Here is a 17,190-nt window from a genome sequence, read left to right on the forward strand (position 1 = left end):
CTCTCGTTTCGTCATCACTAATGGCCGGCTCACCTAGCGGCTGACTGTGATGGAACGCACCTTCTGTCTTGAAGACGCGCACCGGCTGGCAGGAAGGAAGAGCGGAGGAGAGTTTGTCGTTCAGACCGGATGTTTACTAGTGTGAAGTTGCTCAGCAACCGTACAGCTGGGCGAATCAGGTCTGTTTACTCATGCTGCAATAAGACGGTGCCATAAACCAGTGGATGAAAAGCAAAGGTTAGGGAGCAGAGCCATGCCATTTCCGTCTTGAGCTCCATCTGAACAAGAGGCGAGAAGGCTGTGTGTTACACCGAGGACATGTCCACACCTGGCAGGGACGAGAGACCCTTCATCAGTGGGGTGGTGGAAGGTGAGATAATTAATCAATCCTGGTACATATTAGACTCCTCTCGTGGATTTATCGGACGAATAAATCAACATAGATTTACCTCCTGGTGCATCTGCTGGTTCTTTATAGTAGGCTGTTATTTATTGTTTGTGGCAATAATATGAATTAAAGCTTAAATTTGCTGGATGCAGGGTTTTATGGGCGGCCATGGACTATGGAGCAGAGAACAGAGCTCTTTAAAAGGTGAGTGTACTAAAACAAGACTGCTGCTGGGAGTTTTCATACTGAGGAACAGGGCCGCATTTACAAGGCGGTGGGCCCTGGGCTGGAGCTGTTTGGTCCCCAATTCACTAAGGATTTTTTTTTTTTCCAAATTAAATTACAGCACATTAAAAGCTCATACTTCAAATAGGCAGATATGAAGTCCAGCCAATAACTTTATGTTGTTTCCAAAGAAATTGACTATACCTTTTATGATTTTCAAATTAAATAAAAAAAAATTTAAAAAAAACCCCTCATCTTTCTTGTCTCCTTAAATATTGTGGCCCTGGGCTGCTGCCCCTACAAGTCCTTTTCCAATGTCTGACCCAGCTGAGGGATAATGATGCATTGTTCTATCATATAGTGACATTTAAAACTGCATTTAATGCAAGATATAATGATTTTGTGTCACTGAGGCAGCCATGCATACCTCATCATATCTGCAGAGCAATCTGTAATTTAATCATTTTTGTTTTCCCCAGGGAGCACAAGTGGGGCCTGAACACCTACCTGTACGCTCCCAAGGACGACTACAAACACCGGATGTATTGGAGAGAATTATACTCTCCTGAGGAGGCAGGTCAGTTTCGTGCATTCATCCGATGTCTGTGCCCACTACCATTGAGGTGTGGCGGGGTACGACACAGATACACGCCCTCATAACTAAGGGCAATTTAGAGAAGCTGGTAAAAGTGTGCGAAAACCCCTAAACAAAGCTGTTATTGCAGTAGAATAATTAACAATTCTGAAAAATCCCATCTTGACAATTGTTTTGTTTTTCTATGAACTTTTCAATTCACTCATGCTACACTTGGCATCTTTGTTGCAGGCTTTTATATCAAGAAGCTCTAAATTATAAATCCATATCTTTTTGTTATGAAAGATTCATAATTTCTCTTCAAAATGGGAAACGCAAGACAAGAAAAAAGTTTTAGTGCTCGTCTTTACAAGTAAGGAAAAGTGTACAAGAAAATGGCTTCTCTCCAAACTTTTTTTATATTTGAAGTTTTAAATCGTTACACCAAGAGGACAAGATTAAACTTTCTCACAATGAAGACTTCAGGTGGGCTGCTGCCTAAACGCTCAGCTTTGTTCTTCTAGAATAAGGTTGTGAAAAACACCTCATTCCCAGTGTAATGTACAACGGAGGATCCGTGATGCTGTGGGGCTGTTTCTCTTTTTCTTGAAAACCTGCTAGCATTTGACAGTTGGCTGTAAATGGAGCACCGACTGCAGGATAGTGTTACTAAATGTATGGCCACATCGACACAGAAATGATTTACCAGACACAGAAAGCAGCCATCTTCAAGGGTCAGCTGCAGGCCTAATTCAAAGTCCCACTCTGAGTCCTCTTTATCTCTATGGAGACGGTGTTTAAACGCTAAGCTTGGTGCATTTCTGCTCGTTATCAAGGATGTTTCACCCTAAAGTTTGATGTTTAACCCTCTGAATTTATTGTCTAATCTCAGGATAACCCTTCAGGTTTTACTGCCTCGTTATTCTTACAAAAATGCCTCTTGTGGCCTGACCTCATCTTTGGACATTGTCAGGAAGTGTGCTAAAGCTAATCTGTGTTGGTAACTGTCAAGACAAATCAGGGAAGCTGCCTCCATCTTTTCCCTTTCTCCTAGAGCAACTGGTGGCCCTGATTTCAGCAGCCGAAAAGAATCGGGTTGAGTTCATCTACGCGATCTCTCCGGGTCTGGACATCACCTTCTCCAACCCCAGGGAGGTTGCAGCTCTCAAGAGGAAGCTGGATCAGGTAGGACTTTGGCAGCCGAGGCGCAGGGTGGAGCAGGCTAGATGAAACCGCTGACTGTATCTAGCTTTATGGTTCCCGGAGCATTTATTTTACGAGTGGGTATAAAACCTTTAACTTTTATACCTTTTGAGTTACAGTGCCTAAACTGCCTCCCCGCTCAAAGTTTTTCCTCATATTGCATCCACAAACATGGAGGATGGAGCTGAAAACAAGTCAGTCATGGAAGAAAACCAGTTGGAGTTTTTAGCAGGACGACAACCCTAAAGGCAGAGAACTGAGCTAGTTCAGATCGAAGCATATTTGTGTTAGAATGGCCCAGTCAAAGTACAGATCAAATGCTTGAGAATAAAAAAAAACGATGGTTGCAGACAGTCTGCACAACCCAACATATTTGTAATGGAGAAATGAGCAAAAATTTCAGTCTCTAGATGTGTGAAGTTTATAAATCCCGACCTCAAAAAGACTTTCTAACTGGAGCCAAAAGCAGACCTACAAAGTACTGAATTAGACAGTGGAATAGAAAACTAACAATGAAGGGTGTGAATACTTTTAGAAGGCGGTGTTCTTACCCCTTGTAGACTCAAATCTCTTCCTGTCCTGATTCAACCGGAAGATTAAAAATATCTTCATGTAACTGTCTGCTTGACGGCAGAAACAAGTTTTTTGGGTTTTTTCCATCAAATTGTAAACAAGTGCAGTCAATAAATTCACAGTGTGGCAGTTCCTCTTTTTATGATGGCAACAAGCAGCCAAAGTCGTTCGGATTTAGTGAGTTCATCCTGCTGAGCGACCCAGAATGTTTAAACAGCTGGTGTGTTTCAGGTGAAGGAGTTCGGCTGCAGGTCCTTCTCGTTGCTCTTTGACGACATTGAGACTGAGATGTGTCCAGCGGACAAGCAGGCCTTCAGCTCCTTCGCCCACGCCCAGGTGGCCATCACCAACGAGGTGTACCAGCACTTGAGAGACGCCAAGACCTTCCTCTTCTGCCCAACAGGTCAGGCTCCTCTAAAGCAGCAAATAATGCTAAATTGTGATGTTTTTATCCCCTGCTTCTGACTTGTTTTGGGTCTCCAGACTACTGCACTGCTTTCTGCATCCCCAATGTGCCTCAATCCTCATATCTGCAGACCGTTGGGGAAAAGCTCCTGCCTGGGATTGACATACTGTGGACTGGTGGGGCTATAGTCGGTTTATTTCCACGTGTATCGGGTCAGAGATCGGGTCCATCTATTCAGTTTTTTTTGCTGTTGTTTCTCAGGTCCGAAAGTGGTGTCCAACAAAATCTCAGTTGAATCCATAGAGGAGGTGACGGCGGTCCTGAAGAGGGCGCCGGTCATCTGGGACAATATTCATGCCAATGACTATGATCCTCAGCGGCTCTTCCTGGGACCATATAAGGTATTCATCAGCAGAATCATCTCTGCTGCCTGTATGAGCTCGTTAATGATCGGCTTTACTCCATCTTTGTAAAGGATCGACCCACTGAGCTGATTCCTAAACTGAGAGGCGTGCTCACAAACCCCAACTGTGAGTTTTACCTAAACTTCGTGGCCATCCACACTTTGGCAACATGGTGTAGATCTTCAGCTACTGGAGGAGGAAGTGATGTGGAAATGGGTGAGTTCTGCTTTTTGTCTTGTATTTGGGTGAGATGTAGGGGTACTGGGTTACATCTAAAGGTAAACTGGACACTCCTGGTTTATGACCCCTTCAAAAATCATCAGCGTTTTCTTCATTAAACCCACTAAGGAGTAGTAAAATTATATTGAAAAAAAAACAAAAAACATTTTATACATTGTAGTGTCCAAATACTAAACCAGAGACGAGCCTTCAGGTATGACTGAACAGCCTTTTTTTAAGGAAGATTGGAAAATTCAAACATCTTTGAAGCTTTGGATACTAAGGTATTCATAAAATGTGTGTTTTTTTTTTTTTTTAGAGAAGCAAGCCTCGTGCTTTCATTAGATTCTCCTATAGTCCTGTGGGGCTTCTTTACTACATGCAATGTCTGCAGAAGAAGAGGAAGTAGGGTAACTGTGCCTATGGTGACACTTTTAAGATCGAGACAATGAGAAGACTGGTTACAAAATCCATAACTTTTTAAGAAAGTTATAAATAGGGAAAAAACACAAAAGTCTGGATTGATCCCTAATCATCATTTGAATGAGGTACATCTATGTGTCAGTTAAATAACAGTGTAGTTTGACCCTGAGAACGACCTTCCCTGTTTCTGCCTCCAGGCTACAGCCCTCAGGGAGCCCTGGCTCTGGCCCTCTCAGACTGGCTGCAGGAGTTCATGAGCGCAGATCAGCCGGGAGGTAGAGTACAGCCAGAGTTTACCTCCATTAACTCAAAATTCAGGAAAACCAACGAGACAGGAATCCAATCGGCTCATGCCTGCAGGTGCTTGTCGGTCGGCTCGCCTCAGAAAAGCGTTGCCGGACGAGGAGCCCATGCAGACGGATGTGGCTGAGAGCCTCTACGTTCCCGGACCTGGAGACAACCCGCTGTACACGGCCGAGCCGCTGACTCTGGACGACCTGGACCTGCTGTCGGACCTCTTCTACCTGCCGTACGAGCACGGGGCCACGGCCAGGAGCATGCTGGAGGAGCTGGACTGGCTCAAAACCCACCGAGAGGCTGCCGCAGCGCAGACGGAAGAGGTAGGGTAGGGTTTTTTTAAACACTTCCTGGAGCATCCCAGTTCTCCTCATGAAATATTTTGATTTCAGTGGCGCGGCCGGGCAGGGAAGTTCGACAGCATGTGCGACGCGGTGGTGCAGATGTTCAACCGTCTGTCCAACGCCCCGAACCGCAGCGTTTTGTACGACCTCTACAACTACATCTGCGACATCAAGAGCGGCGTCGGACTGGCTCGAGCCTACGTCAAGACTCTCGGTGGGAAAACGTTTTCTGCTAGAAGGACAATTAGCAGGCAGGATGCATAATGAGAATGATCAAAATTTATAAAAGTTTCACGTCATTAGAAGTTTATTTTATTAATATTTTTTAAAAACCTCACTCATATGTTTTATATATTTTTTTATTACAGTTCAAGTTTTTATTTGTGTTGATTAAAAATCAAAAATATTTGTCTCTCTAAAATGTTTATATTGCTTAAGGCTATTGGGCTGGGCATTTATTGTGACGTTTATCATTTATTGCGATGAATCACGACAAGAATTTAGATTTATCCAATTAAGCTTAGAACCGCCCAAAACTGTCCATATTGTCAGGATTGTTAGCTTTACTATTTTATCCTCTGTTTGTTCAATAAGAGTATCAATAAATTTTAGAATATGATTAAATGCAGGTACTGGGTGCAATTTAGTGATACAAAACACAAATCCTTGTGACTAGTGTCCCAAAAAGCCTTATTAAAACTGGTAATGTTTTTCAAGAGCAGGATTTGTTTGTTTGTCAACCCATTATTGCTGTGCCAAGTGGTCACAGCCCTGCAGTTCCCTTGACAACAACATACAGATTATCTGTGGGGTTAAAGGTCAGGGAATTTGGAGAGGTACCAAGTGCTGCTGGAAGATGAAATCAGCATCTCCATGAAGCTTGAGCAGAAATGGACTCCATAAAACAAAGTGGACCAACACCAGCTGATGACATGGCAGCTAAAATCATCACCAGCTGTGGAAACATCACACTGGACTTCAAGTTCTTTCTCTGGAGCTCAAGTCCAGATAAAATGCTAAGTTTTCTTCCATCAAGAAGATTACCAAATGTTTTCCTTTCACTAAACTTTTCATTACTTTGCTTGGATACCAAACTGTGAAATGGCAGCCTGTTTTAGCAATGACTGTTTATGGCTCACTCTTCAAGTTCAGTGTCTTCCCCATAATAAATGTAGGCTATAACATAAAACCTGTTTTGAGAAAGCTGTTTTATTTTCATTAACTGTGAATCACCGTTATCAAAATTAACCAAAATTATAAAAACTGTACATGTTAGCCGGCGAGTTGCTGTTTATTAAAGAGAAGTGTGTTGTTTATATCGTGTGTTTATTTCCACAGGAGGTCAGGATGAACCCTCCGCTCAGATACTGACCGACGATCCGGAGCCGTGGGGCTTCAGAGGAGGTCTCTCCGGAGAGTTCCAGGTAACCAAACCAGGGTAGTGACTTCTTCCAAAATAATATTCGGTAATGACTCGATGCCTGCAGGAAATGAGGAAACTGCAGTTGGAGAAAGTCAAAGTTAAAATGTTAGTTTGAATTTGCAGAGGATGCTTCCAGGACATGGCAACAGGGATCTGTTTAAACACCCTCCCATGACTGCAGTTTACTGCATACGTCCTTACTGCAGCGACGACAAGGTGAGGTCCATCACCGAGGCACCGTTTGGGTTGTATTTGAAATATGACCTAACATGAAAACTGTTCTGTTAGGCTGAGGTGCAGAAGATTTTTAAGGAGATGCGGAGAAGAGACGAACAAAGCCCCAAACTCATCAGTGACCGGTAAGAAGAAGTCCCCAAAAAACATTTGTTTTTGTTTCCTAACCCTACATATTCTCAAACTAGATATAAAATATAGTTCAGTTTAAGATTTGATCATTCCAAAGAACTAGAAAAACAATAGCCAACTCAGATAGTTTTTGTTAATTGGAGTTTTAGACTTTGTTTTCCTAAATCTGTACTTTGAAAGATGTGAATTTGGGACAGAATAATTGCTCTTCCTTTTTTGAAGAATTGCTCATGTTTGAGAAGATAATGGATGAATTAATAACACTCCTTTTCTTTGTACTTCCCTCCGTAAGGATACTTCCATTCTTCATTTTACCCAGTTTTATTGTTATTTTTTTCTTTTTGAACTTTTCATTTCAGGCTAATATCTTGACAGTTATTTATCAGGTCTGAAATGATCAAATATTCACACAAAAAACAAGAACAAAGCAGCTGGGAGCTGCCAGTTAGCCATCAGTGATGAGTGTTTGTGCTGTAAATATTTCCTCTTGTCCTGTGAGCTGTGTCTTGATGTGCTCTGCTGGCCGTCTGCAGCCTGTCCTTGGGGGACGTTGCCCCCTCTCCACAGTGCGCTCTTGTTGTGGAGGATGACATCGGGGTCTGTGGATATGCGCTGGCACTCACCGATGCCAAACAAGCTGCAGGCACAGAGCAGGTGGTCAAAACTTAAGATCCCAGTTTTAGTTTCTACAACAGTTGGTGGAAATAAGCAAAGTGGGACTTGACCGAATGTTGCGTTGTGGTTCCAGAGGCCAGGAAGTGACGCCTTGTTAAAGGATTACCCCTCCCTGGTCGTGGTCCAAGTGCTGCCTCGGGTCACTGATCCATCCCCGGCCAGGCGTATGGTCACTCAGCTGCTGTCCTCCATCAGGAGCAGCGGTAAGTCGCTCTGACTCAAAGCTCTGAGTGCTGGTCAGTAAAACTCAAATCTTTTTGGGTCTACAGGTTTATCCCGAGGAGAACCTGCCCAGCTCCGTTGCTGCTGCTTTACTTTACATGAGTCGTGTTCAGAGTTGGGTAGTAAATAGTTGTGTTCTTTCTGGAAAAAATTTACTTGTAGGAGTATTATTACTCTATACTTTTTACTTTTACTTGAGTAATTTTAGTGTGAAGTATTGCTACTCTTACCCTTCTCATTTAAAAGTCACCAGATATACACCTGCCGTTTTTGTTGAAGTTTTATATTGAGTAAAATGTTTTTATTTTTTGTAATTTTTTTCAGATTTTCATTTTGGCCCTCAAAACTAGAATTTCCACATAACATTATATTTTGGTTCATTTTAGGTCATTTTTTGATATTAAATTATTGATGTTTTGATAGTTACTCAGTACTTGAGTAGTCGTTTTACCAAATACTTCTTTACTCTTACTTGGGTAATGTCTTGGATGGCTGCTTTTTACTTTTACTACAGTAAAAGCATGTTGTAATTCTGCTACTGCCTCTGATCCTGATCACTGTCACCTTACCTTTAAAACTAGACCTGCCTGAATGTGTACTCCTGAATTGAAAGTATTTTTTTTAATTTACCCCCCGGTGTATTTGATCAAAGATAGACTCTTATTGACTCTCTGTTTAACCTTCAGGCTCCAGAGGAGTTTTCTGCGAGCTGAGGCAGAGCGACCGGAGGATGCTCGACTTCTACTCTAAACTCGGCTCCTTCAAGCACGTTCCCGTGGACAAGAGTCTGCCTCAGGATGCCGTCGTCATGGCAACAAAGTTCCAGTAACGCGAAAGCATTCAGGATGTCGGTAAACGACACTCATCAGTTTGAATCAAGTCTTTTGCCTTGTCTTTAACATTTTGTCAACGTTATCTCTGTAAGGATATTTTTTTCAATAAACTGGAAACGTCCACAGTGAATCGTTGGCGTTCCTGACATTTATCAAAGCGACACATTCTCACACACACACACGCACACACCAAGACAATTAAACAAAGAATGCATTTTATGTCATTTAGACAAGACAATGGGAATATATTAAGAATTCATCTTTGATTAAATAGCTCTTTTTAATTTGTTCTCTCGCTTTAAAAGCATAAAAAAGTTAAACTTTGGACAAGGAAATAAAGATGTACAAAGAACAGCAACAACAAACGTCCTGCCTCATTAAGTAACTGTGCTTCATGGCGCCAAAATGTCTGTTTTACACATGAAGGGATCACTAAACAACATGACAAAGTCCAATGTTTCTCAGCAGTAAAACACAAACAGGACTGGATTTAAGATTAAGGACACTTATTTTTTTTCCCTCCATTTGTTGAACCCTGAGAGACGCTGCACAGAGATGTGCTTTTACTGCGTCTGAATATGAAAACCCCGTTTAAAAAAAAAAAGAAGCTACACTGCTGTAGATATGTTGAGTAAAACAAATGTAATATGCTTATAATGTGTGATTTAAAGGCAAATTAATACACATCAAACACAGAAAATGGAATGTAAAAAATAAAATTCCTGTCTAAAGCTTGTATAGCCATCATAAGTAGGAATGCTGTACCAACAAATTATTTCGTTGAGCTGTTTGTTCAGTGTGGAGTGACTATACTAACATATTTGACATTTAAAAAAAAAAAAAGAGTCTGCACGTCTGAAATTACTATGGATTACTTTCAATCCACACAGGATGGTAATTAAACAAACAGGCTCAAACAGGTTCTGGATGAGGCTTTGTGCAAACCAAAGAACACCATAGCAACAGTCAAGTATGGTGGTGGCAGCAGCATGCTGTGTGGCCATGTTGTTGCAAAACACACAACAGAAGACCGCCACCTAATTCTTTATATTGACCTCAAATCTACAACTAAATGGTTGAAACTTGGACACAGTTGGGCTCCAACAGGAAATGAATCTACGCAAACATCAGAACATGATTTAGAGTGAAAGGAGACAATATCGAGCTTCTGGAATGGTTCTGACCTCGACCCAATCAAGTCTATAATCTGTGCAAAGAAATCAAACCATTTGAATGAACTAAGGTTCACATCCAGCATTAAATGCCCCAATTTTATGACATTTCTGCCCAAGATAAGTGTATGTCAACTTCTGATAAGAACGACACATGGCCATAAAAAGTAACGAAATGATACATTTGTGAAATGACTGACAATGAAATGATAACACTAAGCCTTACTTTGTGTGGAGAGAGTCATGACTCTGGTAAATATCAAACCTTTCAAAAGAACAAGTCTCCACTCATGGGACTTATTTTTTAAAGTAGTATATTTAAGTTAAGTATTTAGACTTGAAAACCCTTGGTATAAATGCAGTTTGATGATGAAAGCTAAAGATATAAAACAAGCAAAATGAAGAAACACCGAAAGCCGTCTTTTTAAATATGAAGCAGAAATACCTGTGGTAATAAATTAGATTTTTGTCTTCAACATTAAATCCTCCACAGTGAAGAGGACTGTTGTGCTTGTCATGATCAGTAATGAAGAATGCCATCATCAGAAAATATTTAGCACCTTATGAAAAGGGAAAAACACATTTTGCCTCACTAGCAAACTATTTCCCATGGTTTAAATACTAGAAAACTGGCCATGTCACCAACTGTTACCTGTTTATATAAATATACTGTATATATATATATACTATGTATATATATTTCCAAAAAACTATTTTATATTTTTGTTTTAATGTTTGGTGTAAATCCTAATTATGGTTTTAAAAGCACTTTACTTTCTTTCCTTTAATTATAAATTCAACTCCAATCGGGTCTCTTCCCAAAATTAAATAAAAAAAACTAAAACATCTATCAGCACTGAGATGATGCAGGTTTGACTCTAGTGTTTGATGACGGGAGACATCAGCAGATGTCCATTTTTCACAGTTGTTCTGTTGACCTTTCACCTGTGCTTTCAGAAAACGTTTTACCGTTGTTGTTATCCCGATGCTCTCTAGCGATATGCGATCATGATAATAATAATGTGATATGAAACTTTCACCCTGCCACATTTCAAATGAACTCCAGCCCTTCATACTTCACATCTCCCATCTTGGTCTCGGGCATCAGCAGCCGTCCATCCAGTGTAAAAGCAATGATGTATGTGGCGATCCTGCCTGCGTCCTCCTCCGACTTCAGAGCCAGGACGACCTGGTCGTCAGTGTCGGGAACGAATTTGAAGGAGGAGAAGCCGTGGGTGGGGTTAAAAGGTCCGACGCGCTGCGTGGTCACATGTCTGAAGTCGGCGGGGCAGGACAGGAGGAGGTTGGTGGCTCGGCGCTCGTCGGCCGCCTCCTCGTAGTGCTCGTGGCTGGCACGGCGAGGTAGGAAGAACCACCGCTGGAGGCGCTCGCTCCAAGCTGCCGATTCATGGATGAGGTAACCTGCGAAGAGCAAGGGGATTTCATTTACACTTTACCCCACTGAGGGTGCTGACCGAACTGTCCACGTTATATGGTGAGTGGGACGATCGTTTCCAGTCACAAAACTGAATTAACTTGATTCAGAACCTTAAGACAGCAACCTTTCAGTCATTATGTTGAATACAGCGGGACAAATCCTTACTCTATGAATACATTTTTTTCACTTTGTGTCAGATAAAGTCAATGGAAGCATCCAAAAAAACCAAACTTTATACATTCTGTTTTCTACAATAAACATTTTTAATAAATGTTTAATTTACACAGAAATTGGCTAGTGGTCTAGCAGCTTTGACCCTGGTGACCCCCTGGCCAGCATGCTTCAAATGTTTTCCACCTAAATCCAATGAATGGACCATTGTTGAGCTTCTACCAAGCTCGACGAGGAGGAACTGACCTCTTTATTTCAACCAGCCCTATTAAAGTAGTAAAACATAAAACACATGACTCCTGACAAGAACTTCTGTTTGTAAATGTAGGTAATGCTTCATCAAAGTGTTATGATTTAAACTGGAGCTCCACAAGGCTCAGGTTTAAGTCCCACACTTTTTTAGCCTTTAAGCGCAACCATCGGACGGTGTCGACGGCAGACATGCACCTGGTGGTTTGATCCCTGCAGCTCTCCGCAGGGCGGCGTAATACGGCATCCAGTTTTCGGGCTCCACGCCGCCTTTATAGTCGATCACTTTCACCCACTCGGGGTTGTTGTTGACGAATTCCCCGGACGTCGTCGTCCACTCTTTCCCCAGACCTCCAACATACAGGTGCTCATCCTTCACTGCCAGCCACTCCGCCTTGAATCCTGCACAGAAAATGAAAACATTAACTATAATCACAAACAATTCCTTGGAAAAGTACTCCTCGCTCTTCAACTTATTGCTTCAAGAACAGACTAGAATATACTGCTTTGGTGCTTTGTGTGACAGACCAACCCAAACAAAAGAACCAAAGTCAAAAGCGAGGAAGACGATTCTCGATTTTTCCAAGTTTTCAATAGACAATAATCTGTGATGTTTTGTGGATTTGCAGTCAGCTTCCTGTACTCTGGTACCTCTAAATAAAACATCCAAATGGCTATAAGTGTACGGAAACTAATACATCACCCTGTGTGGGAGCTTGAAGCTACTGAGGTGGGCAACAGGGGGAGTTGACCCAATGCCACCGTTATGAATGAAAACTTATGAAAGTTCAATAACATCAGCAGTGTTTGTCTTGTAAGCTTAAAAAATTATTCCTTACCACTGACTGCATTTGCTGTTCCACAGGCCGTCTTAATATACAACATTAGCAAACCTGAGTCACAACAGCACAGCGATCACAGACAACTCTTTTGACCACCAACATCTGGCTGACCCTAATCAAATGTTCCTGCCTTACATACAATCATTTACAAACAAAAAAAAAAAAAACACATAATAATGTGAAGGTGCTTCTCTTTGACAGGGATCAGGCAGAGCTCAGAGTTAAAGGGAAGAAGGATGGAGCTAAATACATGGCAATCCTGGAAAAAAAATCTGTTAGAAGATCTAAAAGACTTGAGAGTAGCTCAGAAGTTTGCCTTAAAACAGGACAACAAACCTAAACAGTGGAACGGTTTAGATTGAGGCATATTCGTGTGTACAATAGTCCATAAAAAGTTCAGGAGGTATGAATATATTTGGAAGGTACTAAAGTTCTCAACTAAACGTTCAGTTTTTGTTTTTCTTAAAAGGAATTGTCATCAATCTTTGGCGTTCCTCAGCCTTGGCACTGACCTTTAGACACGGAGCCGTCGCCATCAGGAAGTATCACCCAGGGAATGGCTCTGCTCCCCTCAATCCTGTACACCACACCTGTACGGTCATCCACACTGTAAAGGTGACCGTTGAAGGCCACCAGCTCCGACAGCTCCATACCTGCAGGCACGGCGTTGCACCACATATTGATATGAACATGCACATCCGTATGTAGAAGCAGGATATTAGCCACATACCTCGTCCTTTCTCAGCCAGACTGCTCTCCAAGGTGACTCTGTCTGCATCCCACTCCACCTCCAGTCTGTCCGCGTTCTCTGAAACGGTCACATAGCCTCTTTTCATGTAGCTAAACCACGTCTGACCCTTGGAGCTTTGGGATGCCGTGTCCAGGTCGGCAATCACTCCTATACGGTAGCGAATGCCGTGCGGTGTCCTCTCTGGTGGACTCAACGGGTATGTGTCATTGTAAGGCTTTTTCCTCTTTAGACACCAAGAGAGTCTTTGTGATCTCACATCCTCCTCTCTGTGAGTTTGAAAACTACCTCTGGTTGGTGTGTTTGTGTTCCCTACGGTCCGGTGCAGGTACAGCATGAGCACTAAGGCCAGCAGGGCGGTCACGATTATTGCTCTCCATCTGGGATGGAAGCGCAGGTCGGAGGCAGTGGCCTGTGTCATGGACGGCAAGGCCAAGGGGAGGCCTCGAACCGCGAAACCGAAGGAGTTCATGGAAGTGTCGGGTTCATCCCTGGAGCCAGCTGTGGGTTGGAGATGAAAACTTCCACCGCCTGGAGAAGAAGAACAAGGAGGAACATCAGCAGGCTTACACAAAATGTAAAACCTAGTTGAAAAGTTTGAGGTTTTTGAAGTACGAGTCTGCTTTCATAGCAGCTGGAGAAGAATAGCCACTGGTAGGAGGGCAAGCTGCTAAAATGGGCTCTTGTTCCTATTGTTCCTTATTCACAACAGGGCTTTGTTGGGCTGAGCAGACCGCATAGCGAACAGGAACAGAGCTCCACGAACGTACCAAACCATCAGGAACAGAACCAGCACACCCTTACCCTGCTGTCTGCCTTAATTTATTAACATGCTGAACTGCTGTCAAGATTATACACTTGTCACATGACTTTATCCATTTTATAATTTTTCACACTAATCTGTTGTACAAAATTCTCTCCCCTTGACTTTCTGATTTAACTGTATTGTTTCTCCTGTGAAGTACTTTAAGAGAACTTAAAAAGTTTAGCAGACTTTTAATCTCAACAAACTGTTTCATCTCCGTCAGAAACTTAGATAAACAGGTAAAGAGACGTGGTACCTGCTGAAATAAGAGATCTGTTATTGTTTTGGGCCAAGGTGACCCTTCATGTTACTCCAAACAGCGACAAATAGTAGGGCAAATCTTTGCCCAGCCATTTTGAATCTTTTAAACAAGATTTGACCATTTAAATATATGCACTCTAAGCAGAATATTAATTCTAAAACAACTTCAATTGTTAAAATAAGTATACTTATATATATATATATATATATTTACTGACTAAATTCGACAAGATTTTAAAAAGGGTTCACATGAATATTTCCCAAGAAGTCATCTGGGTGGAACAGATCATCTTACGTCACATAATTCCCCCGGTGCATCCGCTGCTTCTCTCTGAACGTGTTCACGCTTGTCGACTCTTTAAACTGAACACGCAAGGCTTGACAGAACAAAAAAAGAGCTTTTTGTCGCTGCTGAATACATAACCCATATTTTCCACCTCCCTGCACGACAAGCCAAAACTCGACATTGTTGTACAGGGTATAAAGAATTAAACTATTCAGCCTTCCCTCATCTCCTGTCCCCTGAACAGGCTGCTACCATCACGTCGTTCTGCTCTGCACATCCCTCAGAGAAACTCGCTCGTTCAGCCCTGGTATTCGCATGAATAATTGATTTCAGCAGGTTTCAGCAGGTCTCTTCCTTTGCCCTCTTGTAGACCATCTCAAGTTTCACAGCCAAAACTATCTCGGATTTCTTAGTAATGAATTAAGAACTGTATTTGTATTGTTAATAAGAGAAATCTGCCAAAATAAGAGAAAGTCTACAGCATACAGATTAAAGATGAATTTGATGCAAAAGTAAAAAATTTGATGTGAAATTAATTTTGCCCACAAAATGCAGTAAAAGTTGCACTTTAAATCCTCTCAAATGTATTTTTTGTATAAAAGTAGACTCTTTCTCAGGAAGTAAATGCAACATGGCGAACCCCAACAACCTTTCCAATATTTCCGCACTATGAACAAAGAAAAAGAATGTATATTTTATTCATTGTTTGATTTTATCATTGCATTTTGAACGGTAAAAATTCTGTGCTCTATAATAATCAAGATTGAAGATGATACAAATAAAGAAGAGATAGTCAGACGCTTAAATAGTTTTTGAAGTATCTCTTGAATATTTTGTTAACTACTTACATACAGAGGATTTTCAAAAACCTAAATATCGTTCATATTCAAGTGTGGCGCAAGTATAGCGTCAACTGCGGTTTTAACTCCTTTACGTCGGCTGGACGTTACGTTACGTAACGGGGCAGAAAGTGACGTCATCTAAGCTTTCACAACAGTTAATGTCGCAAATCAGCTGTGCTGCGAACTATGTTAGACTATTTCAACTGTCAATCGAGTTTTTTTTTTCTTTTTCTTCATTATTTCCCTTGTTTTGTCGTGTGTAAATGATGAGAGAATTAATTGGAACAATTCCACTTTAAGCTCGAGTCTGAGGTTACAAAAGCCGGTTAAAGGTTCATAAACTTTGGCAGTGCAAAGCTGAATTAGCCGGTTTTAATGAACACAGATAAGCTCCTAAAACCGTAAGCCGAAATGTCCGAACATTGTCCAAGTGTTTCACACGGACGGAAAGTTATGTCACACAGCGGACAACACCTCCAGACGTTTTATTAGCCACACAGCTAACACCAGCTAGCAACAGTAAACGTTGACGTTTCGCCCCGACTCACCAAGGACGCCTTGCAGAGTTTACCCGACCCACGTCCCCATTTCTGCCCCAGCAGCTCACCTGATGTGGAGGCTTCTCACGACGCCCTGTTGGCCGGTGACAGTCTCCTCCTACACCGGAGGAAATGCTGGGACTCCCTAGAGAAAGGGCACCTCACGGCTCTGTAACGTCATAAACAAAACATGTGTCCACGGGGTTTCCACGCAGCCACATTGATAAATTATACACAAAAAACACCTAACATACACTCAAAAGTCATTCTTGTCAAAAATATTTTAAAATGTAGTTGTTTATTTTAGTATTTAAAGTACAAATTAAATCAGTAAATTCAGAAAATCTCAATTGAGATCACTCTTTTTTTTAATTAAAGGGACAGACGATTTTTTTTATCTTGATACAGTAGATTATTGAGGAAAGCATCAACGTTGTTAAAGATGTTTGAAGGTGTGTATTTTTAATAGTGGTTAGCATCTCAACGATTGCTGCTATGTTTTGTTTGTACTCAAGATAATTATTTATTGTTATATTCCCAGTCAGAAATATAACATATATATATATATATATATATATATATATATATATATATATATATATATATATATACAGTACAGACGAAAAGTTTGGACACACCTTTTAATTCAATGAGTTTCCTTTATTTTCATGACTATTGACATTGTAGATTCACACTGAAGGCATCAAAACTATGAATAACACATGTGGAAATATGCATTAAACAAAAAAGTGTAAAACAACTGAAAATACCCCTTATATTCTAGTTTCTTCAAAGTAGCAACCTTTTGCTGTGATTACTGCTTTGCACACACTCTGCATTTTCTTGATGAGCTTCAAGAGGTCGTCACCTGAAATGGTTTTCACTTCATAGGTGTGCCCTGTCAGGTTAATAAGTGGGATTTCTTGCCTTATAAATAGTCATGAAAATAAAGAAAACCCATTGAATTAGAAGGTGTGTCCAAACTTTTGGTCTGTACTGTATATATATATATATATAAAGTCCACTGAAGTCGTCGAAATACTAGGTTGGACAGTCAGAGGTCAGAGTAGCCCTGAATTCTATATCAAATGTCTATACAAATAGAAATCAAAGTTATAAACATTGCTGGTATAAAGCATTTATCACATTTGACAGTGGCACACATCATACGATACAATTGTAATTTGTAAAGATGTTTTTGTAATGTTTGCATAACTAAAACAGAGAAATGCATTGTTTTAAATGAATTGTTAGCCTAATTG

General features: G+C 41.2%; 2 protein-coding genes across 4 annotated transcripts; one reads left to right on the plus strand and one right to left on the minus strand.

Annotated features, from left to right (window-relative positions):
• Positions 1 to 21: 21 nt before the first annotated feature.
• Positions 22 to 9,216, plus strand: ogal (O-GlcNAcase like). The gene is made up of 17 exons (XM_028017090.1): positions 22 to 370; positions 541 to 592; positions 1,093 to 1,190; positions 2,242 to 2,372; positions 3,195 to 3,366; positions 3,447 to 3,545; positions 3,631 to 3,770; positions 3,845 to 3,989; positions 4,613 to 4,690; positions 4,776 to 5,035; positions 5,105 to 5,270; positions 6,395 to 6,480; positions 6,603 to 6,695; positions 6,768 to 6,838; positions 7,379 to 7,499; positions 7,594 to 7,723; positions 8,429 to 9,216. The coding sequence occupies exons 1-17, from the start codon at positions 319 to 321 to the stop codon at positions 8,569 to 8,571; spliced, it is 2,037 nt and encodes a 678-aa protein (XP_027872891.1). The 5' UTR covers positions 22 to 318; the 3' UTR covers positions 8,572 to 9,216.
• Positions 8,835 to 16,118, minus strand: cant1b (calcium activated nucleotidase 1b). 3 transcript variants are annotated; one of them, XM_028017092.1, is made up of 5 exons: positions 15,997 to 16,118; positions 13,178 to 13,726; positions 12,960 to 13,100; positions 11,804 to 12,007; positions 8,835 to 11,169 (listed from the first exon to the last, which is right to left on the minus strand). In XM_028017092.1, the coding sequence occupies exons 2-5, from the start codon at positions 13,665 to 13,667 to the stop codon at positions 10,799 to 10,801; spliced, it is 1,206 nt and encodes a 401-aa protein (XP_027872893.1). In that variant the 5' UTR covers positions 13,668 to 13,726; positions 15,997 to 16,118; the 3' UTR covers positions 8,835 to 10,798. The 3 variants fall into 3 exon arrangements, with proteins under 3 accessions (XP_027872893.1, XP_027872894.1, XP_027872895.1); XM_028017093.1 differs by having other exon boundaries at positions 15,938 to 16,089; XM_028017094.1 differs by lacking the exon at positions 15,997 to 16,118 and adding an exon at positions 14,557 to 14,818.
• Positions 16,119 to 17,190: the final 1,072 nt, after the last annotated feature.

The sequence above is a fragment of the Xiphophorus couchianus genome, chromosome 5 (genome assembly GCF_001444195.1).
Source record: "Xiphophorus couchianus chromosome 5, X_couchianus-1.0, whole genome shotgun sequence".
Classification (NCBI taxonomy): domain Eukaryota; kingdom Metazoa; phylum Chordata; class Actinopteri; order Cyprinodontiformes; family Poeciliidae; genus Xiphophorus; species Xiphophorus couchianus.

Excerpts from the sequence above, each read along its gene's own strand:
- ogal (XM_028017090.1), top strand. The coding sequence starts at position 319 with ATGTCCACACCTGGCAGGGACGAGAGACCCTTCATCAGTGGGGTGGTG. Across the intron at positions 2,373-3,194 it reads TCAAGAGGAAGCTGGATCAG|GTGAAGGAGTTCGGCTGCAG; the intron begins GTAGGACTTTGG and ends GGTGTGTTTCAG. Across the intron at positions 3,990-4,612 it reads AGGAAGTGATGTGGAAATGG|GCTACAGCCCTCAGGGAGCC; the intron begins GTGAGTTCTGCT and ends TTCTGCCTCCAG.
- cant1b (XM_028017092.1), bottom strand. The coding sequence starts at position 13,667 with ATGAACTCCTTCGGTTTCGCGGTTCGAGGCCTCCCCTTGGCCTTGCCG. Across the intron at positions 13,101-13,177 it reads TCTGGCTGAGAAAGGACGAG|GTATGGAGCTGTCGGAGCTG; the intron begins GTATGTGGCTAA and ends CCGTGCCTGCAG. Across the intron at positions 11,170-11,803 it reads TGCAGGGATCAAACCACCAG|GTTACCTCATCCATGAATCG; the intron begins GTGCATGTCTGC and ends TGCTCTTCGCAG.